This window comes from Motacilla alba, chromosome 3 (genome assembly GCF_015832195.1).
Source record: "Motacilla alba alba isolate MOTALB_02 chromosome 3, Motacilla_alba_V1.0_pri, whole genome shotgun sequence".
Lineage (NCBI taxonomy): Eukaryota > Metazoa > Chordata > Aves > Passeriformes > Motacillidae > Motacilla > Motacilla alba.
The window spans coordinates 106,732,491-106,753,406 of record NC_052018.1 but is presented as its reverse complement, the minus strand read 5'-3'; the positions used below and the strand labels follow the sequence as shown (position 1 = coordinate 106,753,406).

General features: G+C 37.9%; 1 protein-coding gene across 4 annotated transcripts in view; it reads right to left on the bottom strand.

The window, feature by feature from the left end:
- Positions 1-20,916, bottom strand: part of KIF16B (kinesin family member 16B) — a 140,865-nt gene that overhangs the window by 94,873 nt on the left and 25,076 nt on the right. For all 4 annotated transcript variants that reach the window (XM_038130733.1, XM_038130734.1, XM_038130731.1 and 1 more), the window contains exons 5-12: positions 19,888-19,985; positions 19,269-19,378; positions 18,609-18,751; positions 17,870-18,038; positions 17,591-17,722; positions 14,057-14,232; positions 12,154-12,219; positions 7,927-7,986 (exon numbers count right to left, since the gene is read on the bottom strand). In XM_038130733.1, the coding sequence (XP_037986661.1) occupies positions 7,927-7,986; positions 12,154-12,219; positions 14,057-14,232; positions 17,591-17,722; positions 17,870-18,038; positions 18,609-18,751; positions 19,269-19,378; positions 19,888-19,985 (954 nt within the window). The remainder of the gene's footprint in view (positions 1-7,926; positions 7,987-12,153; positions 12,220-14,056; positions 14,233-17,590; positions 17,723-17,869; positions 18,039-18,608; positions 18,752-19,268; positions 19,379-19,887; positions 19,986-20,916) is intronic.

Below are 20,916 nucleotides of genomic sequence, written 5' to 3'. Positions count from 1 at the left end.
CAGCCATTTAAGATGCAAAGTCAGATGCACAACAGTACCATGCACTCAAAGGTATCAGAATCACACAGCAATAAACTCCTAAATATACTGCTAAAATCACCAGCAGAATAAAACAGTTCCAGCATTTCATGTCACACTGTCATTAGAAACAGCACATTTGTGAGGCAGATATAAATTTGGGGTTCATCTAAACTGTAGATGTTGGAATGCTTCTTTCTCATCCCACAGCCAAATCCAATGAGAAATTTACATTTTTTTCTCTCCCTTAATACTTCTCTGCTGATCCTTTGGGAGAAACAGTTTTTAAGATTTATTTCTTCTTCTTTCAGGAGCTTCCACTGATTTCAATTTAGACCACCTTCCTGGCACAAGATAATTAATAGGAAAGCAGAACAAATGTCCAGGAGGAATTGTTGAACAAGTGGCATCTGAGCTACAGAAAGGATTTCAAAAGCAACCCATTCTGACTCCCTTTCATTTGAAAACCACCTACAAGCTCTAGTGATGCATTAAGGCTAAGCATGCCCTGAATGATCTACAAATGCAGGGAAGGAGGAGGGCAGTGAAATATTTGGCAATATGGCTACTCCTAGACACTGGAGGGTCTCTTTTGAAATGCACAGCCTTATCAACCAAACTGTTCAAAACCCTGGCTTAACCAGTGGTTGGTGACTCAGAAACTGTAGTCCCCAGTTGTGCTGCTCTTATGGCTCAGCTGGTGACAAGTGGAAAAAAGTGTTTAAAATTGAAACAAAAAACAATCAGTAGCATTAGGCATCTCTTGATCACAACCTTCCAGCTGAAACTGAAAGTTAAAAATGCTCAGTCCACCAGAAAGGCACCACAAGCAGTTATAGCATCTGCAAGAGAAAAAGGAGATTTCTTCATCAGATGAACACAGGTGGCAGAAAGACTTGAAAGCAGACAATTATTCCTTTTGAAATCTACTTTTGACTGCTGCACTCAGCATTCCTCAGGTGGCTGGGACCCTTTCAATACTGCTTCTGCTAGGAAAAGAGCTACAGTAGATAAGTAGCACCAGTTCCCAGTTCAGTACTTTTTTCATGCTCTGACAACAGCAAGCCAAGGCTGAGACAGACAAACTAACTTAGGTAAAGTAATAATCATCACTTAATAATGGTATCTGTTCAGTCATATGGTATGAAAAAACAATGTCTCTTGAAGGTAAAACAAATCATATTTGGATAATCTCTGTCCAACCTCAAATTCCTAAGGAGAAATCTTCTGACCAGAATAGATGATGTTTTAACTACAACCACTGCTAATAACTGCTACACTTGGGAAATAAATACATAATGCACAAGGCCAGGCATAATAAAACAAATCCTAATAAAATTGAGAGCTAAACTTGATATTACTCATCACAGCCCACGAGGCAGGTGCTGTGGGTAAAAAATGTAAAAAGACCAAGAACAGTAAACACTCCCTTGTCATCAGACAACTTTCTTAAAAAAGATGAAAAAAAACAAACAAACTTATTAAATTTTCATGTACTGAAACTCAATTATAAATCTACAGAAGTGATTAATCAGGAGAAAAATGTTAAAAGAAGCAGTTATAAATAGAAATTGCATATCATTGCCACTGGTGTTTCAACTGCAATATCCAGTGAAAGTAATTAGCTGAGGGGGACCAGTGAAAGACCTCTATGTCCAAAAGCCTGTTTGCCTTCTCACCTGTACTACCTGAGAAAATAAAAGATACTGCCTCTCTCAGAAAGTTATCTTTTACATCTCTAAAATATCAAGGATACAAATTTAAGAAAATAAATATATTTTAAAGGCATTAGCTAATTTTTTCAAACATTCTAGATATACTGTCAGTTGAAAAAGAGGGTTGAAAAATGCACTTTAAAATAATTGCAATAAATCTTAATGTACATAATCACTTTGCAGTGCATTGCAACTGTGAGTTGTTGTTTGGAAGTGTTTTTGTCAGAACAGTTTCTCAGGTTCTCCAGGACTTGCTCCTAAAGCAATGTTTTGGCATTCTCATAAACTTATTTTAGTGGAATGAAATTCAAGATATTGCAACTCATTTTCCTTTAAAATATCTGAATTAAATCCAAATTAAAACATGCAGAAGAATTTGATTCTTGTGTCTGCAGTGACATCTAGTGCAAGAAATCAAAACCACAGTTAAACAGGCTTCTAGAGAAAAGATGCTATTTGCATTTATTGAGTGATTACTGACCAAGATAAACAAGAATAAATAACATCATCCCTCTTGAAACTTTCATATTATCTTTTCCTCTGCACAGCACTCACGAGCCAGCTGAAGGCAATTCTATTAAATGTAATATGTTAATAAGAGACTACTCAATGTGCATGTGCATTTTGCTTTTCCATACAAATTCAGTTGGATAAATGAACATATAGAATTGCTGGAGGACAAACAATTGTTGAGAAAGCCAATATCCCTAGGAACAGAGTTGCTACTCTATTTATTCTATGAACTTTTCTAACAGAAAACAATTTCAGCAGCAACCAATATGCCTAACTAACAACAAGTTTACAAAAATTATTCACTTACTGAAATAGAAAAAAACCTTAGAAACAATTCCTGCCAAACATACAAATAAACACATACGCCAAAGCTGCAAATGGTTTAAATGCAGCATCATATAGACATTGTTTTATATATGCACACCAGTCTTGTAACACCATTTTTTTCATTTGACCTGTAAATAGAACCAATTTTTGAACCTGTTCTTCACAGGCATGTGATCAGAGGTCTTTAAAACTCACATGCACTTCTAAAGGGCAGGATTAAAGCCTATTTACTTTTTAGAAGTCCTAGAGTTTGTTTTTTAGGAGCCCAAGAGCTTCTACAACTCCTGTACCCTGCTGCCATCAAAGGTGGAAGCAGACACTGGAATTGTAGGTGAAAGCAGAAGGTGCTAATTGACAGCACTTCTCACCTGAGGACTGAGCTTGTTCAAGCAATGATATGAAAGAATGAAGAAAACAAATGCTCATCAAAGGGCAATCTACTGGGGTAGAACACAAACAAATGGGAAGAGGAAAAGCAGACAAGTGAGCCACAGCTAACAGGTAGTAACAACAAGGCATAAAATGGTGATGTACGCCCAGTGTTTCAGGCAGAAGAACTGAGACAAGAGTGTTTTAATACCGTTCAGCAAATGTGGTTAAAGATTATCTGGCTATGAAAATAAATGTAGACAGATGCAACATTTATATAGAACACAACAAACTGCCCTTGACAGAGTTCACTATGGTATGCAAGGCACCATGGAAAGCAAATTGTTAAAATAAAATATATTTGCTTGTGTCACCCTAATCTACACCTCATAACTAGCAACACAGCTGCTCTGAGTTTTGGTCTCCTACTGTCTTTGCTGCATATAGCCAAGATTCCCAAAGAAAGAAAATTCCCAGAAAATTCCCCTGCTTTGATGAGTATGTCCACCAAAATAATTGGTATTAATCTGTATTTATTCATCACGGCAAGTCAAGGGTATTTCATTTTCCGTAAAAAGAAGCATGATATAAACAAACAGTAGATGTTAATGCTTCAAGATAAGCAGTTTACATACAGTTTTCTTCCTCATGCCTCATGCAGGAACAACCAATGTTAAGACATAAATATGCACTATTAAGCAGTAGTCAACCAAACAGCACAAAAAAGAAAAAAGAATCATCAAATAAATCATCAATAAACAGTGTTCAATAACATATTTGCACACCATGTGGTGAAGTGCTGCAGCAGAATTATTGATGCAAGTGAGGTGGTGTCACTAAATCACCAGGATAATGCCAGCTGAAGTAGTGCCCAGGTAAACTATTGCACACAGGAATTAGACACACACACCAAAAAAAAACCCATTCCCTTTAATAGACTCTGATGATAGATCCCTCTACATCCTTTGACATTGGTTGACCATCAACACACAAAGCTAATGACATGGTTAGAATCAAACAACAGGATAAGCAAATAAAAGGGAACTTTAAATCTACTTCAAACTAAAAATAATTTTAAAAGAGCATTTAAACACGTTTACACTAGCTACAAATGACATACATTAAAAAGGCAACAGCTCAAAGTCATACCCATTTCTACACAAACAGAAAAAGGCAGAGAAATATAAAAGAAAGTTGGGAAGAAAAACCAGCAGAGAATTATATAAAGGAGTGCACATTTTAAAAAGATTAAAAGCTGCTAAAGGTTAGAGAAAAAAATTGAAACACGCACAAAGGATGACAAAAAAAAGGTGACACTAAAAAAAAAAAGATCTCTCGGAGAATGACAACATATGCAGTGAAATAAAGCAGCCACATCAAAAGAAGTTTTGTACCAATTCATTAAAATAACAACTAAGAGGAAAAATCAAAAGTTGGATAGGTCACCCTAACAACTTAGATCCCACAACTCATCTTCAGCAGAACAATACAAAAAGGACTAAACTAAGGAAAAGAGCAAACAGGATTTCTTCCCTCCTCCTCTTCTTTTTGGGAAAGTATATGAAAGAACACAAGAAAAAGGCAAAAAAAAAAAAATTCACACAAAGATCCAATGAGCTGGAGATGAAAGCTAAATGCTCCAGTTAAGTGCTGAGGTTGCAAGACATCTGAAGACAGAGAAGCAATGTAAAGCAACACTGTTCTGTAAGGTGCAATCCTTTGGTGAATTTAAAGAAATAACCCAAAGCCTGTGGGCTTAAAACCAAGCACTATCACTTTGGGCTCTGATGCAGTATTTTACTCAATGGTGAAGCATCATCCACTTATTTATTACATTTATTAAGCATTCAAATATCCTTGCTGTTATTAAAAACAAGGACGGGTGACAGATTGTAGTATTAAGTAAGGTTAGAGTGTCAGTTTGTATCACAGTGAAAAGATCAAGGATGAAAACAAACATCACTACTATAAACAATGCTTGGCACTTCAGGCAGATCAACACCAAGAACCTGCCAAGCTACACACTCAGCACAAGATTAAACCCTGATGTATGCAGTGTCCTAAGCTTTGAATACAGAAAATGAGAGGATTTGGGCTTTAGGTGTGAGTTGACAATAATTCAGGCTTCAGAGGAAGCCACTACCCACAGTCACCTTCCAAAAAAATTCTTCCAAAAGCACAAAAGAGCACACTGTCAGTGCCACCACCCCCAGCCCAAGATATGTCCAATCCATCAGCAAGAAAATGAAAGGTTATACAAGATGTTCACAGCTGATAATGGCATTCAGCCACTGCACACTACCCCAAATCCAAAACTGACAACATCTGCAGATAGGATAGTTCAACATACTCAGTCTAAAGATGGAAAAACAGAACTTCATGTTAACTATGCACAAATGTCAAAGGGGGCAAAAGCTGCCAACAGAAATAAGGAAGAATCCTGGGATGCACATGTCAGCTGCACATATGCTACAGTGCTGAGTAGAAAAATTGAATTTCAAGCTGCCAAATACTTTTTATCAAAAACCTGCCTTCACATGGATTTTTCTGTTCCTTGGTACTTTCTAGCTGGAGAGTATTTTCCATTCTCTATGAATTATTTTCAAGGTAGCATTTAGATGCTGCTGGTCTAATTTTAAACAAGGTTCAAAATAACTGGCAAGGGCAAAAAAAATATAAGGAACATCTTCCTTGCAAAACACTGTTTATTTGTCAGGCATCTTTGCCTGATGAAAGCACTATATTCATTGAAAGCCAGGTAACTTTTTCCAGCAATTTTCTGTTGATCTAGTGGAAGACACCAGCATGCCCTGTGATTCTTACTTGTATTTTACAAGGCTTATGCAAAATCCTTTCAATTATTTTGGATTTAAACATTAACAGATTTTCCCATCAGCCTGTGAGAACAATTCAAAAGCATGTGATCTTTAATATTTAGAACTTAGTACAAAAAAGCATAACTACATACAATAAAGTAGGTAATCCCATTCAGCTACAAACAAGTGCACTGGCATCTTGCAGGCATATGCCTATAAGATTTGGAGCAAAAAGTGCTAGAAACTGAAAAGCAAATGGTTTTTAATTCTCTGAGCCTGCTGCAGGTCAGGAGTTGGAAGGGGCACCAACTATCTCAGGACAGCAAAGCCAGGGGGAGACAAGGGAATGAAGGTTTTCAATACAATACAAACATGAAGTTCTAAGTACCTTAATGAAGAATCTCCTGAAAGTTACTGAATTATGGCACGAGGAAAGTGGCAGGTGTGACTTCAGTGATGTGGACATACAAAGACAGTCTCACTTCTCAGAGTGCCAAGACAATCTGTTTTTATAAATTACAACCTGTACGGTCTCTACGTGCAAGGGAGGGACATAAATGACAAAACAAAAACCCCAGTGAACTCACAGAGAATCCATAACAAAAAACACCACTGCTCTGTGAAGTTTAAAATCTGCTTTCCAGTGACTCAGCCTGGCAACCTTCCAAAAAGCCCTTTCCCACTCATGTGCTGTCAGCGATTTCATGAATCATTAAACAAGAAGTGAATAAAAATATGGACACCTTCAGTGAAATGGCATAAAATAGAACAGTACAACGAAAAAATCTTTTGCAGATTTTCAGGGTGTTTGGGACAAAGAAAGTTTAATCAACTGCCTTTAACCCAAAAGTGGAATATAAGGTAATTCATAGACTCAAATATCATTCTGTGAGAGTGCAGTTCATACAGAAGCTGCAAGAATCATGCTGAAAAAGCTTAGTACTAGAAAATCAGAAATTACAGCTTCTGCGTTTAAGTCCTTTAGATTCAAGTATTTAACAAATGCAGCTTTCCCTTATTTATATGTATTGTTCAGCTAACACCTCCTCTGATTCTATAATCTATGTGCATGAATCAGTGCATTTCCAACACAAAGCTTTCAAAACTTCCCACGTGCAACATAATGTTCACTTCCCCAACTCACAATTCACAAATGCTTTCACACTTTCACAACCAAAATTCACAAATGCTGCATGTGACAACGGACTTCCCAATCCATACGTGAATAAAGAGAGAATTACCAAAGTTTTATGTATGTACAGATGCTTCAAAGTAACAAAGTAACATAAAGATATAGCTGAAACATCTCTGATGAATATGCAATTGACAATTCCGAGTTCAATATCTAGGTAGACATTAAACAGTCCATTCTGTCATGCCAACTGCTAAGTAGTTACCAACCCTGCTCCATTCTCTCTGCTGTACGTGCTGTACCTTTATTTTTAAGCACAGAGCCATTCAACTGATGTGGAAGTCAGATCAAAGACAGTGGTGGACTTGGAAGAAAAAAATGTAAGAAACCAAAAAGCAATACAAGAGAAATCAAGTTTGAGATCAGTGATACAGAGAATTAAAAACAAGTTATGATCAGCAAATCCTAAAACTTTAAGCTTAATTTGGAAAATTTTTATTTAACAGAACAGTTAAAACATTTGGCAACAAAAATATTAGTTAACATGTTAAAAAACAAATTTGTGGGAATTATTCCTCTGTGTATGTGTGCATGCACACATGTGCTCCTTCAAACGCACGGAATCATCAAGCAGCCTGTTAAAATATAACCTCAGACTGCCACCTTAATCATACACCAAATACCAACATAAAATCTCACCAGGACAATGGAAAATCCATTGTCTACTATGCACTACATCCACTGAGGTACCCAATGTAAGATAAGTGATTATTCATAGGTCTTGTTGATACCGCACAAATACCAAAGATATGAGGGATCCACTTGTCCCTGGCCCAGGCTTTCTGCATTTGTAATTCAATAAAACCATTCAGCAATTTAAAGATTTGTTAGAGAGAAACTGTTTTGCACTGTGGGGCCACTATGGTGAGTAACACAAGGAGCTGAGCCAAAGAAGGTGACTTAGAAAAACTACTTTTTTTTTAAGGAAAATACTAAGGCTAGGTCATATACCAAGAGGAAAATTTGTTTGCCTTACTTTCAGAATATCTTGAGTTTCATTCCACTTGTTAGTCCACTCTTTGGTCAGTTCTTGTACCTATGAAAGAAAACAAATTTTGAAGAAAATCACATCTCTTCCAAAGTTCTTGATAAATGCATTCTCAAAGAAGTACTAAGTACTTGTGTAATTCTTTGTGAAGTTTAATACTTAAGCATTTAGAAGAGCACTGATGCTCCTGCAATAATTGCCATATCTACAATACTTCTCTCTCACAACACAAAATTCTTATTTACACTGTAAGATGAAAGGAAAGTCTGGGATAATAGACTTCAAATAGACTTCAAATAATTGTCTACCTTCAAACAATTTCATAAAGCGCTTTAATCCTATGAAGTTTACTGCCACAGACTGATCCCTTAGCCATAACAGGACAGCTCCTTTCCCATGGCACAGGTGGGCATGTTAAGGCAAAAATCCCCTTCAGAGGGTGGCATGCAGAGGAAGGGGCAGACCAGCAGGCTTCAGGAGTGAACCAGAGCAAAATTTGCTGCAACTCAGAAACCACTCACTTCATTGTCATCAGCACAGAAGTGAGAAGATGCTTGCAAAGGCATTACAGACAGGGAGAGTGCTGGGTATAAAATCATTTCGGTTGGAAAAGACCTTAAGATCATCAAGTCCAACTGTTAACCCAGCACTGCCAAGCCACTGTTGAACCACATCCCTCTGAAGCGGCACATTTATAGATCTTTTAATTGTCTCTAGAGATGGTGAATCAATCACTTCCCTGGGCAGCTTTTTCCAATGCTTGACAACCCTTCTTCATTAAGGAATTTTTCCTTACATCCAATCTAAACCTCCCCTGAAGCCACCTGAAGCCATTTCCTTTAGTCCTATCACCTTTTACCTGGGAGAAAACTGAGCCCCACCTGGCTACAGCCTCCTTTCAGGCAGTTGTAGAAAAGTGAGATTAACCCTGAGCCTCCCTTTTTCCAGGTTAAACAACCACAGCTCCCTCAGCCACTCCTCCCTCACACTTGTGCTCCAGATACTTCCCCAACTCTCACTGTCCTTCTCTGGACTCACTCCAGCACCTCAGTGTCCTTTTTGAAATGAGGGGACCAGAACTGAACACAGCACTCGAGGTGTGGCCCCACCAGTGCCTAACACAGGGGAAGAATCACTTCCCTGCTCCTGCTGGCCACACTATTGCTGACACAGGCCAGGTGCCAGTGGCTTTCTTGGCTCCCTGGGCACATGCTCACTCATGTTTAGCTGCTGTCAATCAGCACCCCCAGGTGCTTTTCCACTGGGCACATTTCAGTTCCTTTTCCCCAGGCTGTGGTGCTACCTGGTGTTGTGAGCCAAGGGCAGGACCTGTCACTTCACTTTACTGAACCCAATGCCATTGGCCCCAGCCCATCAGCCCAGTCTGGCCAGATCCCCTGGCAGAGCCTTCCTACCCCAGATCAACACACCCACACACTTTAGTGTCATCTGCAACCACACTGAGGGTGCACTTGTTCCCCTCATGCAGATCAAAGATATTAAAGAGGACTAGCCCAAATACTGAGCCTTGGGGAACACCACTGGTGCCTGGCTGCCAACTGGATTTAACCCCACCACTTTTCTTGGTTCAGCCATCCAGGTATTCTTCTGAAACAATGCACCTGTGCAAGCCATGAAGAGACAGCTCCACCAAGAGAATGCTGGGGGAGACAGCATCAAAGGCTTTCCTAAAGTCCAGGTAAACAATATTCACAGCTTTTTCCTCATCCACAAACCAGATCATCCTCTCAGAGAAAAAGATGATGTTTGTCACATTCACATTCTCTGAAAATCCCTTTTCCCAGGATTTTTCTCCTGGGAACTGAGAAGCCTCAGAGAAAAAGGAAAAAGAATTCTTATCTCATTTGCTTCTCCTGCGCTGTGCTCACATATAGAATGTGTTTGGAGATTGTTTACCCAACTGGTGACTGTTTCATTGGATTTCAGGTGTGAGTGTCTTGACTCACTGGCCAATATGGCCAAGCTGTGTCAGGACTCTGGACAGAGTCACGAGTTTTCATTATTATCTTTTTAGCTTTCTGAAAGTATCCTTTCTGTATTCTTTAGTACAGTTTAGTTTAGTATTCTTTAACATAATATAGTATCATAAAATAATAAATTAGCCTTCTGAGAACACAGAGTCAGATTCATCATGCCTTCCTGCCACGAGGGTCCCAGCAAATACAATAATGTTGGTCAAGCAGGATCTGCCTTTCCTAAACCCATGCTGACAGGGCCTGATTCCCCTGGTTGCTCTGTACATGCTGTGTGACTGGACTCGAGATGACCCACTCCATGACCTTCCCTCAAAATGAGGTCAAGCCAACAGAATGCTTAGGATTTGTCCTTCCTTTCCTGATCAAGCAGTTGTCCACCTCTTTAGGTAACTTTCATATAATGCCATTGCACAAAGAGAGGAGTCTTCGATGGAGTTGCTCCAAACATCTCCCAGTTTGCCACCTGCAGCTATTTTTTTGGTCTTTGCAGATCAGCTCCAAATTAATCTATGACAGCTACAGAAACTTCTCTCATCTCTACCTGCATCTCAAGATTTCAACAAAGACAAGTAAGCACACTTTTCAATGCATTACTATGCAGTGCTGCTAACTGGAACATTAAAACAAAATAGATTTCAAAAGATTAAAGAAAAACATGAAGGAAGTCTATCACATCTCTATTCACCATACCAGAACAATTTGTATTGCTGAGAAACACTTCACTTCATTTTTAATTAAATCTTTCAAATGAAATGTTTTTAAATTAAACTACTCCAAAGTATTCTTATATAAGGAAAATCAACTCATTAAAGAAAGTCACCATATACTTGTCAGGCACTATAAATATGGTGATAAAGTCTTTAAATCTATACAAACAAATTAGTTACTGCATTCATTCAATTACAAAAAAGCTATAACCACTGCAACATCAACCAAGAATTTTCAGTAATTATGTCTGTTGTAATTATCATGAATAGTAATCACATAACCTTTTAACAAGGCTGACAAAGGTAATAAAATACACTTGATAAACACCCCAGACAGCAGGGCCAACACTTCTGAGCACGATAAGCAATGGTTACTGTCAGAATATGAATAAGATATTCTAATTAGCCTATAGTCAGCAATTTACATTACTGAGCTACTCTTAGATAAAAGCTTTTTGTTTGTACTCAAAAAGATTAAGGATATAAATAAAACAGGATTCTCAAAGCAAGACATAAATTTTCTAATTCTAAAGGTTGAAGCAGTACCAGTGTAAACCCAACCATTTAAAACAGCTAAGAAGCTAGTTTTTTTAAAGGCATCACATCTACATATGATTGGTATCTTTTTGCAGTATTCAGAACTAAATATTTGCTGCCATGTAGTTGAATAATTCCAAATATTTCCCTCTTGCCTGTTCCAAACTACAACTTTTACTCTTTTTTGAACCAATTTGCAACAGCTTTCAAAGCAAGCTAATACACAGGAAAGAATTAACGCAGAAAGATACAATAAAGAATGACTGCTAGTCAGAGAAACTATAGTACCATTATATTTGGATTCTTCTGGATGCTGTAAGTTACCCAAACTGTCTGGAAACTTTTTCCAGCCTCTACATTTGGCTGGACTATTGAAAAAACTGAGAAGCACATGGTGAAGTACGCCCAGACTTAAGACCCTCTCCGAAAAAGATAGCTAATTAGGCACTTAATATACTTGTACACACCAAATACTGAAATTTTTGAAATGCCTACCCCACACCACAAGTTATAAATTACTTCAAAGCATAGAAGAGGTGACCATTCTCCCCATAATCTTTTGCTGCTTTTTTTCTACACAGTGAATATTTTGTTACTGTGATTACTTGCTACTTATTAATGTGATTTAGTGGCTTTTCCCTCTCTAGTCTATTTAGAAACAGACTTTTTTAGTAAGGCAGGCTGGTCAGGGAACCAGTCTTTTAATTTCATTTTCATAAACAGAACTACTACATAAATATAAAAGATGTATTTTGCTCTTAGTTACAATGCTATATTAGTAGGATAACAAAATTACTAATTCACACACCTACTTTTTTTTTTTTTAAAGCACCAAGGCAATGCTGCTGATCAGAAAAACTTACTTGTGCATTAAAAAAAGTCCTGAAAATTACAAGTACTCCTGCATCCAGACCACCCACCTTTCCTTTCCTTTTCTCTGATGTTTAAAACTGCTTTATGAAATCATAACTCACCCTTGCTTCATTCTGCTGAAGCTTTTCTTCCATACTTAAAGCTGTTGGAGAATCCAAGAGGGCAATCTAAAACCATGAAAAGTAAACATCAATTCAAAAAGAAAACAGTCACAATTTCTGAGGGGAACCAAATGAAATTCAATTGTTCAACTTTTATGAGTCCTTAGCATAAACTTCCTTGAACTTTAATATATATCAGTTTACCTTGAAATACTGTAAACAGAATAATCAAAACCCTGTCAAAGCAGGTATTTCAAATACAAATTGGCCTTAGAGTTCTATTTTCACTCACTACATACACATGGCCACACACACAGAAACCAGACACATTTATAACAGGTAACTCCTAATACAGCTTTCTTTATATTTCTGAAAAACATGAAATTGTATTATGCATGAATAGTTATCCATTTTGCTTTAACACTTATGTATACTGCTTTATCTTTAATAACTATATCTTAACATAACTGGCCTTAGAAGAGGAAAATTACTAAACAACACAAACACACAGGCAGTACTCATTGTATGTGACCTTCTACACTGAATCCAGCACCCTATTTTGGTAAACAGTATCTTCAGATCTACAGGAGCATTTGCAATACAGTGCTCTGGTGATACAAAAGAAAACAGGAAATAAATTATACAGAGATTTATACCACTGTGCATACGTTATACACCACCTGCTGTTTTACCAACCTGAATCACAAATTCAATAAACTTAAGTTCTCTATCGTCTCCCACACAGCCATCTACCACATCCTACCTCTGAACCAGATTTATCCTGCAATAACCACTATTTTACAGCTTGAAACTAGGACAAAGCGTTCAGACTTCAAGGTGGTCCAACTTACATCCACTTTGCTAACTCTAAATCAAACCATAACTTGAAAATAATTAGTTTTCCCCTCCTAAAGAATATGAAAAAACCACAAGTAATTCAACCCCATAAAGAGTTCAACTGTTCAAAACAAAGCAGAGCTCTCTGCTCCAATCATCTACAACAGCCATTTCTGCTTCCATCCCCTTTTCAGCAAATTTTTTACAGCATGAAATCCAGCTGAAGTCCTACTCTTCTACTAACAATGGTCCATGCTGAACTGACATTTCACATTGCACAGACCATCTAAAACAGAATTACATAGTTCTAGAAACAAATCTGAAGTGGTACTTCAGATACTTCCAAACTATATTTGCTCAAGTATGAAACTTAGCAGATCTGAATGACATTATGTAGAAGAGACAACTGGCCTGAACCAATTGGATATTCTTTATTGTTACTTTGGTTTCACCACCCTGGGAACACAGGAGAAACTAAACTTAACTGAGCCTGTGCAGCAACTGTTTCCAGCAGATCATACTGACCAAGCAAGAATGAGAATCATGCAAAAGTGAAGCAGAGCATTTTTGTTTTCTTACACTACCACTGAAAATATTTTTACATATTTAGAATGTTATGTGCCTTCTAATGTATTGCACAGCCAAACACAAATAAAATGTATTATTTAAATCCATTCATTCTCTACATTTTCATATTTATGCATCTTGAATACTTCAAACCTTCTTTTAAGATACTACACAAAGTACATCAGGACGTTCAGGACAGACCCAGAAGGTATGTTCCTGCTCAGTCTCCTTAGGCTGTGTTGACTACCTTTTCCACTACAATCTGGCTCAGATTATATTATGAGAAACATAAAAGCTTTGGGAAGACATTTTTTCCCCCCTTATGTTAAAAGGGGTAATCTGCTGGCCATATGGAAAACGATTCCATCAGGAAACTAATATTCATTCGTAGCCTCATAGAGCTTGTTTACTCAAATCAATATAATGAAAGATAATTACATTCTAGAAATAGATGGTATAACTCAAGGAAAATTATACATAAATTCCAAGTAAAGCTAACCTGATTCCCTTGAGCAAGCAGGGCTTTTAGTCGGGCTATTTCAGCTCTCAGCTCACGGATCAGTTTGACGTTAGGATCCTCATTAATAGTAGGCTTGTTGATGATGTTTTTGGCTCTATTTGCATAGCGGAGTGTACTTAAAGTTTCTCCATAATTGACATCAGCAGGTGAAATAGCTAAGGACGTGAAATCAGAAGCAGTTTAGCTAGCACCATATGTTTCATTTACTGAAGTTAGTTTATATTTTAAAAGTCAGATAAATTCCATATGGGTGAAGAGACAGAAATATATCATTTACCAGTATGGATACAATTTGTTCCAACTCTTCACCAATTTCATGTCACTACAACTTTGCATAAGTAAACACTGTATGAGATAAGTTATTAGGATAACCAGGTCTAACAACCTGTGCTGCAAAGAAAACTTGCTGTCAATCTATTTAACATTTACATTTCCCTGGTAAACATAAATGTCCTATATGAATACTTCACAGGTTTTCTTGCAATTTTTTACAAGATCAGTAGGGAAAACAGTGAATATTTTTTAAGTATCAATGTAATCATTGAAAAGAAAAGACATTCCAGGTAAAACACAGTAGGGAAATTAAACAGCACTAAAACAAAAAATAACCAGACAGGAGAACCAAAACAAGAGAAGAGCTTCTATAATTTACAAACCTAGCTGTTCTCCTGAGCTGCAGGCATCTGGCAGCACACAGAACTGTCAGCTATCAGATGCATCAAGAGAAACCAGTATTATTTTTCAAGCAACCTAACCAGGAAAAACAATGCCATTTAAATACAAGTACTAATGCTAGCCTTCCCTTAATTTTCCTAACAATATATATGATGGTCCAAATTAAAAAGATAATTAAGGCATCCAAATAGATGAGAGGAAACACAGAAGAAAAAAACATCCAGAAATCTTAATGATCAAAGAAGAAGAGATCCAAAGAATCAGACAATGAAAACACCTGAAAAACTGATTAAGCAACTAAAATAATCTGTCCTTTCTCATTCTCTTCAAAACAATAAATATTTTTTTTGTGGTAGAGACTCTGAGCTACAGGAGACGCACTTTGAAACTCCTAAAACTCTCCCTTCCCTGCTTTATCTACTGTTTCCTCTAAACTACTAAATTATTCTCCTTCTGGAAGGATGTTACAATATGACAAATCATAATCAGACAGTTTTTTCTACAGCCTTTCCTACAGTTTAAAGTGATCTTCCTGCATTTTTTTGTGCTTAATTATAGAAAAGGCAGGACAAATGTATGTTTACAGCTTGCTGGGCTGTGAGGGAATTCTAGCACATCACCAGTAGAGTTACTGTTGAAGAAAAGATCAACCATCAGGGCTCTGCCTAGCAGAAGCATCACTAATAGATGAGGAAGCAGCTGAAAAAGAAGCTGGGTACTGTAATCATTAGTATAGGCACTGAAAGCTCACTGTGTTTCTAAAACTTCTCTTCCCAATCCCTCTGTCAAAAAAACCCCAAAAACATGGAACTGCAAGAAAGCAGCAAGAAGAAAGTTGCCAGCACAGCTTTACTTAAAGAGCCACAATACAAAGCAGAGTCTGGTCCACAATCATCTATTGGCACTACTACGATTCTCCTGAAGAAAACAAGTGGCATGGATTCCAAAACATCCCCAAAATCCTTCAACAAAGGAACTGCTATCCAGAGAATGGTTCTGGTTCTGAAGAACCAGAACCTGATCTGATACATTTTATTCCCTCAATTCTGCTCTCCCACAATCCCAAAAGGGGACTGCATCAGTTAAGACCACATTTCACTTGAGCAGGAAAGAGTGACAGAAATATCAGAGCTGCTCTTCTCCTCACATGCAGCAGTACCTGGACAAGCTTGACAAGAGGGCCCACAGGGACCTATTGAGGGTCAATAAATCCAGGGGCAAGGTGCTGCACAAGAGTACAGACAATCCCACACAAGAGTACAGACTGGGGAAAAGAACTCACTGCAAGCAGCCCTGCAGAAAAGAACTCAGGGGTTCTTTTTCGTGGGTGAATATGAACCAGCAGTCTGTGCTCAAGGCCCAGAAAGCCTGCCACATCCTGGGTTGGTAAATGGTTTTAAGCTAAAAGTGGAGCGATTTAGATCAGATACTAGGACAAAATGTTTTACCCAGGAGGTGGTGAGACACTGAAACAGTGAGGTACTAAGGCCTGAACAACAGGCCCTGAGCCAAAGCTGACATACAGACGAACCTTCCCAGAAAAAGTTATGCATATATTTGGTCATTAACAGAATATTGTTACATATATATGTTCATTTATTGGCAAAACATGTATTTACCCTTACATATCTAGAAACTGGGTAAGGCTACATCCAGCCGAATTAGGGGAGGTATTACAATCAAAGACAACTCCCTCGGTTCCACCTCGAGCCTATGCCAGGCTTTGGGAGAAAGCCAACAGGAGAATGAAATTAGAACTTACATCCACTTGTTGGTTTAACAGTATAAAAACTGGGCCACTGCCACAGTGCAGTGGGGGAGCCTCATGGCCTGAGGTGGACACACCACCAGCATTCCCGATTGCCAGGTGTGGCTCTCCAGTCCTTTGCTGTGACAGCTTCCCCCCACAGCTGATGGCTCTCAGGCTTGGATGATGGATGCATCTATATTAGGGTAGCCTGGTGATGTATCTTTCCTAATCACTACAGGCATTCTTTCGTAGTAACAATTAGGTGCTCTTCTTAGCTGATCTTTTTGTAATTCTTAGCTAATTATTACGTGCTTTGCTTAGCTTGTCCTTTTGTGATTGTTTACAGTTTTACATTATAGTAAATATAGTTCACTAATTTGATGCCTGTGTCTCTGACCCTTCCCACCAGCAAAACAACCCAGGGGTGGATGGAGCTCTGAGCACCTGGTCTAATGAAAGGTGACCCTGTCCATGGCAGGAGGGATGGAGCTAAACAATCTTTAAGGTCCCTTCCAACCCAAACCATTATCCAATATCCAACATCCAAAATCCTCACCACCCCTTAAACCTCATCCTGGCTTCACTTTGTTTTTTTGGGAATGGAATTCCCACTCCAATTTGTTGACAAACCTGCAGTACATATGGCATAGGTAGGGTTTTAAACTAAGGGATCCTTGCAGAACTTCCTATGGGTAAAAAGGAAACCACAAGAGTTTTCAAGAGAACTCATCATATTTAAATTTAGACAAGAAGTTAAAATGTTGTTTGCTTTGAGAAGGTAAAAGTGACCATCTTTCCCACAGGATGCCAAAAGAGACCAGGTTGCTACTAATGCAACAAAAAAAACCAGCTTGGAACAGCAACTGATTCACACCCCAGGATAGACCAGATGCACAAAGCTTTAGTTACACTGTGCAGGGTGTAAGTAAAAACCAGAATGTTATCAGAAAGCCCAGAAAGAAAGAAATCACTAGTATGTATAAACTACATTGTGCCTTAACAAAAGATCTGGAATCTAAATATTTACATCCACTCCTATCAAGCATGAACTATTCAGAATTCAAAGAAAGTAAATAAAAAACACTTACTGGCAATCATTATAGTTTTGGAGTTTCCTCCTAGGCTATCTTTTAATAGCCAAGTCAACACTGAGTCCCTGTAAGGCACAAATACTTGTTTCTTCTTTGAAAGAGGATTCGTTGCATCCTGAGATAAATCAGCTGTGATGAGAAGATAGAAAGAAAATTAAAATTAGATCTCTTCATTCATTTTCAAAAAGGTGATAGGCCATTATATTTGTAAGTAAACAAAGGTATTTAATAACTAAAACACCTCAAGACAGACAAGCACAAAAACCAGAGACTTACCTAAGGCAGAAATTACGTTTCCCAGAGTAACTAGAGATTTGTTAATATTCCCTCCTTCCTTTAATCTAACCCCTGTGGCACCAGTGGCATCTGCTCTCTCACTTCCAGCAAGATCTACCAAATGAATCTTGCTAACAGTTTCACAAGGCATTTCAGAATCAAATTTAGCCTAAAGAAAAGAAAAAATAAACCAAAGAAAAGTATGTTAAGCTAATAAATACTGCATTTTTACTGAATCAAATTTAGTGGCCTTTTTCATGACACGGCTGAATTTAACTTGTTTACCATAGGAGATCTTGAGAAGACAGGTTTATTAAAGATGCCACTGAAAGACATTTGATAATGAATGGTTGCATAACTCCCATATTATTTCTTGAAATTGTAATATTTGCAACTTTTTAGCCATGTACAGACAAGCTATGACACTGTGAGTTGTAATCTACATGATGCAGTGACCATGTGCTGCATTCATTTCATTAAGCTTAAAATATTTATATTATATTTATGTATTGCTTTCAATAAGTTATAGCATGCACAGACAAATTCACACTCAATTTCTCCCCCACCTCCAAGTTCTCTTCATCTAGCAGGTCATCCATGGGCTTTCTAAAAAGCCCCCAAAAACAACAACCAAGAGCATTAGAAGGCATTAGAAAAGAAGTTTGCTACATATAAGCAAACAGATGACTATGCTCTAAAGAAACATGTCCAATCTCTGGAAGAAGTTTTATTTTGTTACCTGAGTGAAGTTGATTGTGAAAATGGCATGTGACCTGCTACTAACATCATTCATCCCAGTTGCAGCTGTCGTCCTATTTATATTTCCTGCATCCATAAGTTCCTCAACGTCAGTATAATTTTGGACTAAATGTTTAGACAAGTCTGAAGAAAAGCAGAGTGTTACAGTATGCTCATATATGTCCTTAATTTTCTTTACAAAAAGATTGAAATTACCCTCACTACTGCAAACCATTGCTACAATTAGTGTTTATTGTCATACTTTTTCATCACCTAGGGAATAAGGCATCATATGAAGACTGCACAACTTATACATTTACGGTAAAAAAGAAAAAAAAATGCAATCTTATTAAATTATTTAGTGGAATAACATGAGCATAATCCCAAAAGAGACATGAACCTTCCCTAGTAGAGAACAGATTAGGACAATTAGATCCTAATAGGTTCTCATTTAAATATCTAAGATTTAGAAATTATTGGGAAAGCAAGTAGAAATGCAAAATCAGAAGCTATTCCTCCAGTGCTTTTTACCAAAGCAAGGCACTGCATCAATCATAATTTATATTTGAAAAGATAAAATGCCCTTTACAATTAGACACCACATTTTAGAACAGACAAAGGTAATAAAATATGCAGTGTAAAACAATTAAAGTGTTTTTACCCTCAACATACGGCCCTTCTTTTGGATGTTCCCGTATTCGTAAATTATTTGTTTTTGATGACTTCCGTCGGAGAAGATCTCTCACACGTTCATTGTAAATTTCCAAATAACTGAAAGAAAAAGAATACAAAGCCACTGACTGATTCAAGAGCCTTTTGTAAAAGGAAAGCCATACTAACACAAGTATGAAAGCAAAATGCTCGGAGAAAGAACATAGACCCAAAGCTGGCTTAAGATAATAATGACTACAAGGTATTGTATCATAAAGGAAAAAGCCAAAAAAAGCAAGAAGAAAGTGGAAAGAAAGCAGACATGAGCAGGATCAAGATCTCCTGATGTTAGTCTGAACTAAAGGGTAAAAAAAAGGAAGATGCTGTCCAGCAGCAAAGGCATTTGCACTATCATTTAAATGATGCAATATGCACAGCTCTTGGCTTGAAGGTACAAGTACTGCACATTTTGACTACAAGTGCCAACAAAAATCAATTATAGGACTGAGGCCAAGCATAAAAAGTTATTTTTGGAAAATATGCACTCTTCCCAGAGATAAAGTGAAACAGAGTGCTTGTAACTGAAACAAGTTTGATAACCTGCAAACTCTTAACATGCCAAGACCTACCTGACTTCTGTTCGAAAGGATGCCTCATTCCGCTTTGTTTTTTCACTTATTTTGCTGAATAATCCTTCACAAATTCGAGGTATCAAACCTGCATCACCCTGCAACAACAACAATTCTTAATTCCAAGCCTATATATGCATGCACAATATATTTTGAAAAATAAAACCCTAGATGACTAGTGGAGAGTTTAGACCCCAGAAAGGAGAAAAATCAAAACTTTTCAGCAAACACTCTCCTGCCTTTTATTTAACTGCAGCCACCTTGCCACTTTAACCCTTTTGTGCGTGGAATGTACAACCAGCTTCATTTCTTTGCTCCGGGGATACATTTTGTCCCTCTCATTCAGTTTGAATAATCCCAACTGCTTAAGGCAGAGATTGGCTCCCCAGAGTAAGTCAAGAACTGCCTTTTCTCCCAGTATCTTTAACTGCTTCTATCTCATTTCACTGTGGACTCGGCAACAACTGCAGACAACAGGACAAGAGCCATATATAAACAGCAATGGGACATTTTCATTCAAACCCCCAATTCCCAGGTCACAGTCCTTCCTGTTTTAAAAAGTGCAACAGGTCCTCTGAATAAATTAGTACATGATGACAAATCTTCATTCACCATATCCCACAATCCAGCCAAATTTAATTTGATATTAACTACTGAATGTTTGTCCCTGCAGATCAAGAGTTTTTATGCATGAAATGCTGGGTTGGTTTAATAAAGCAAACTGAGTAAGACCTATCCCACTGAGATACCCAGAAACGTAGCATGCAGCTTTCCTTGCTGGTCCAGGAACAGCCCTCTCCAGCCAAGCAGTAAGCTGTAGTGAGGGTTTTCCCCACAGCAGAGGAGCAGGAGAGTGCCACACAGGTCTGGTCTCATCTGACATAGGGGTGCTCACTCCCAGCTTCCCCATTCCCACCAAGTATGATTAGGCATGGGACCAGCTCCTGCTGAGGACATTTCCCCACCGCTTCAGGGAGATGGCAGTTAACACTTCCTCAGAGCCATGGCTCCCTGGAATAACAGGGCAGG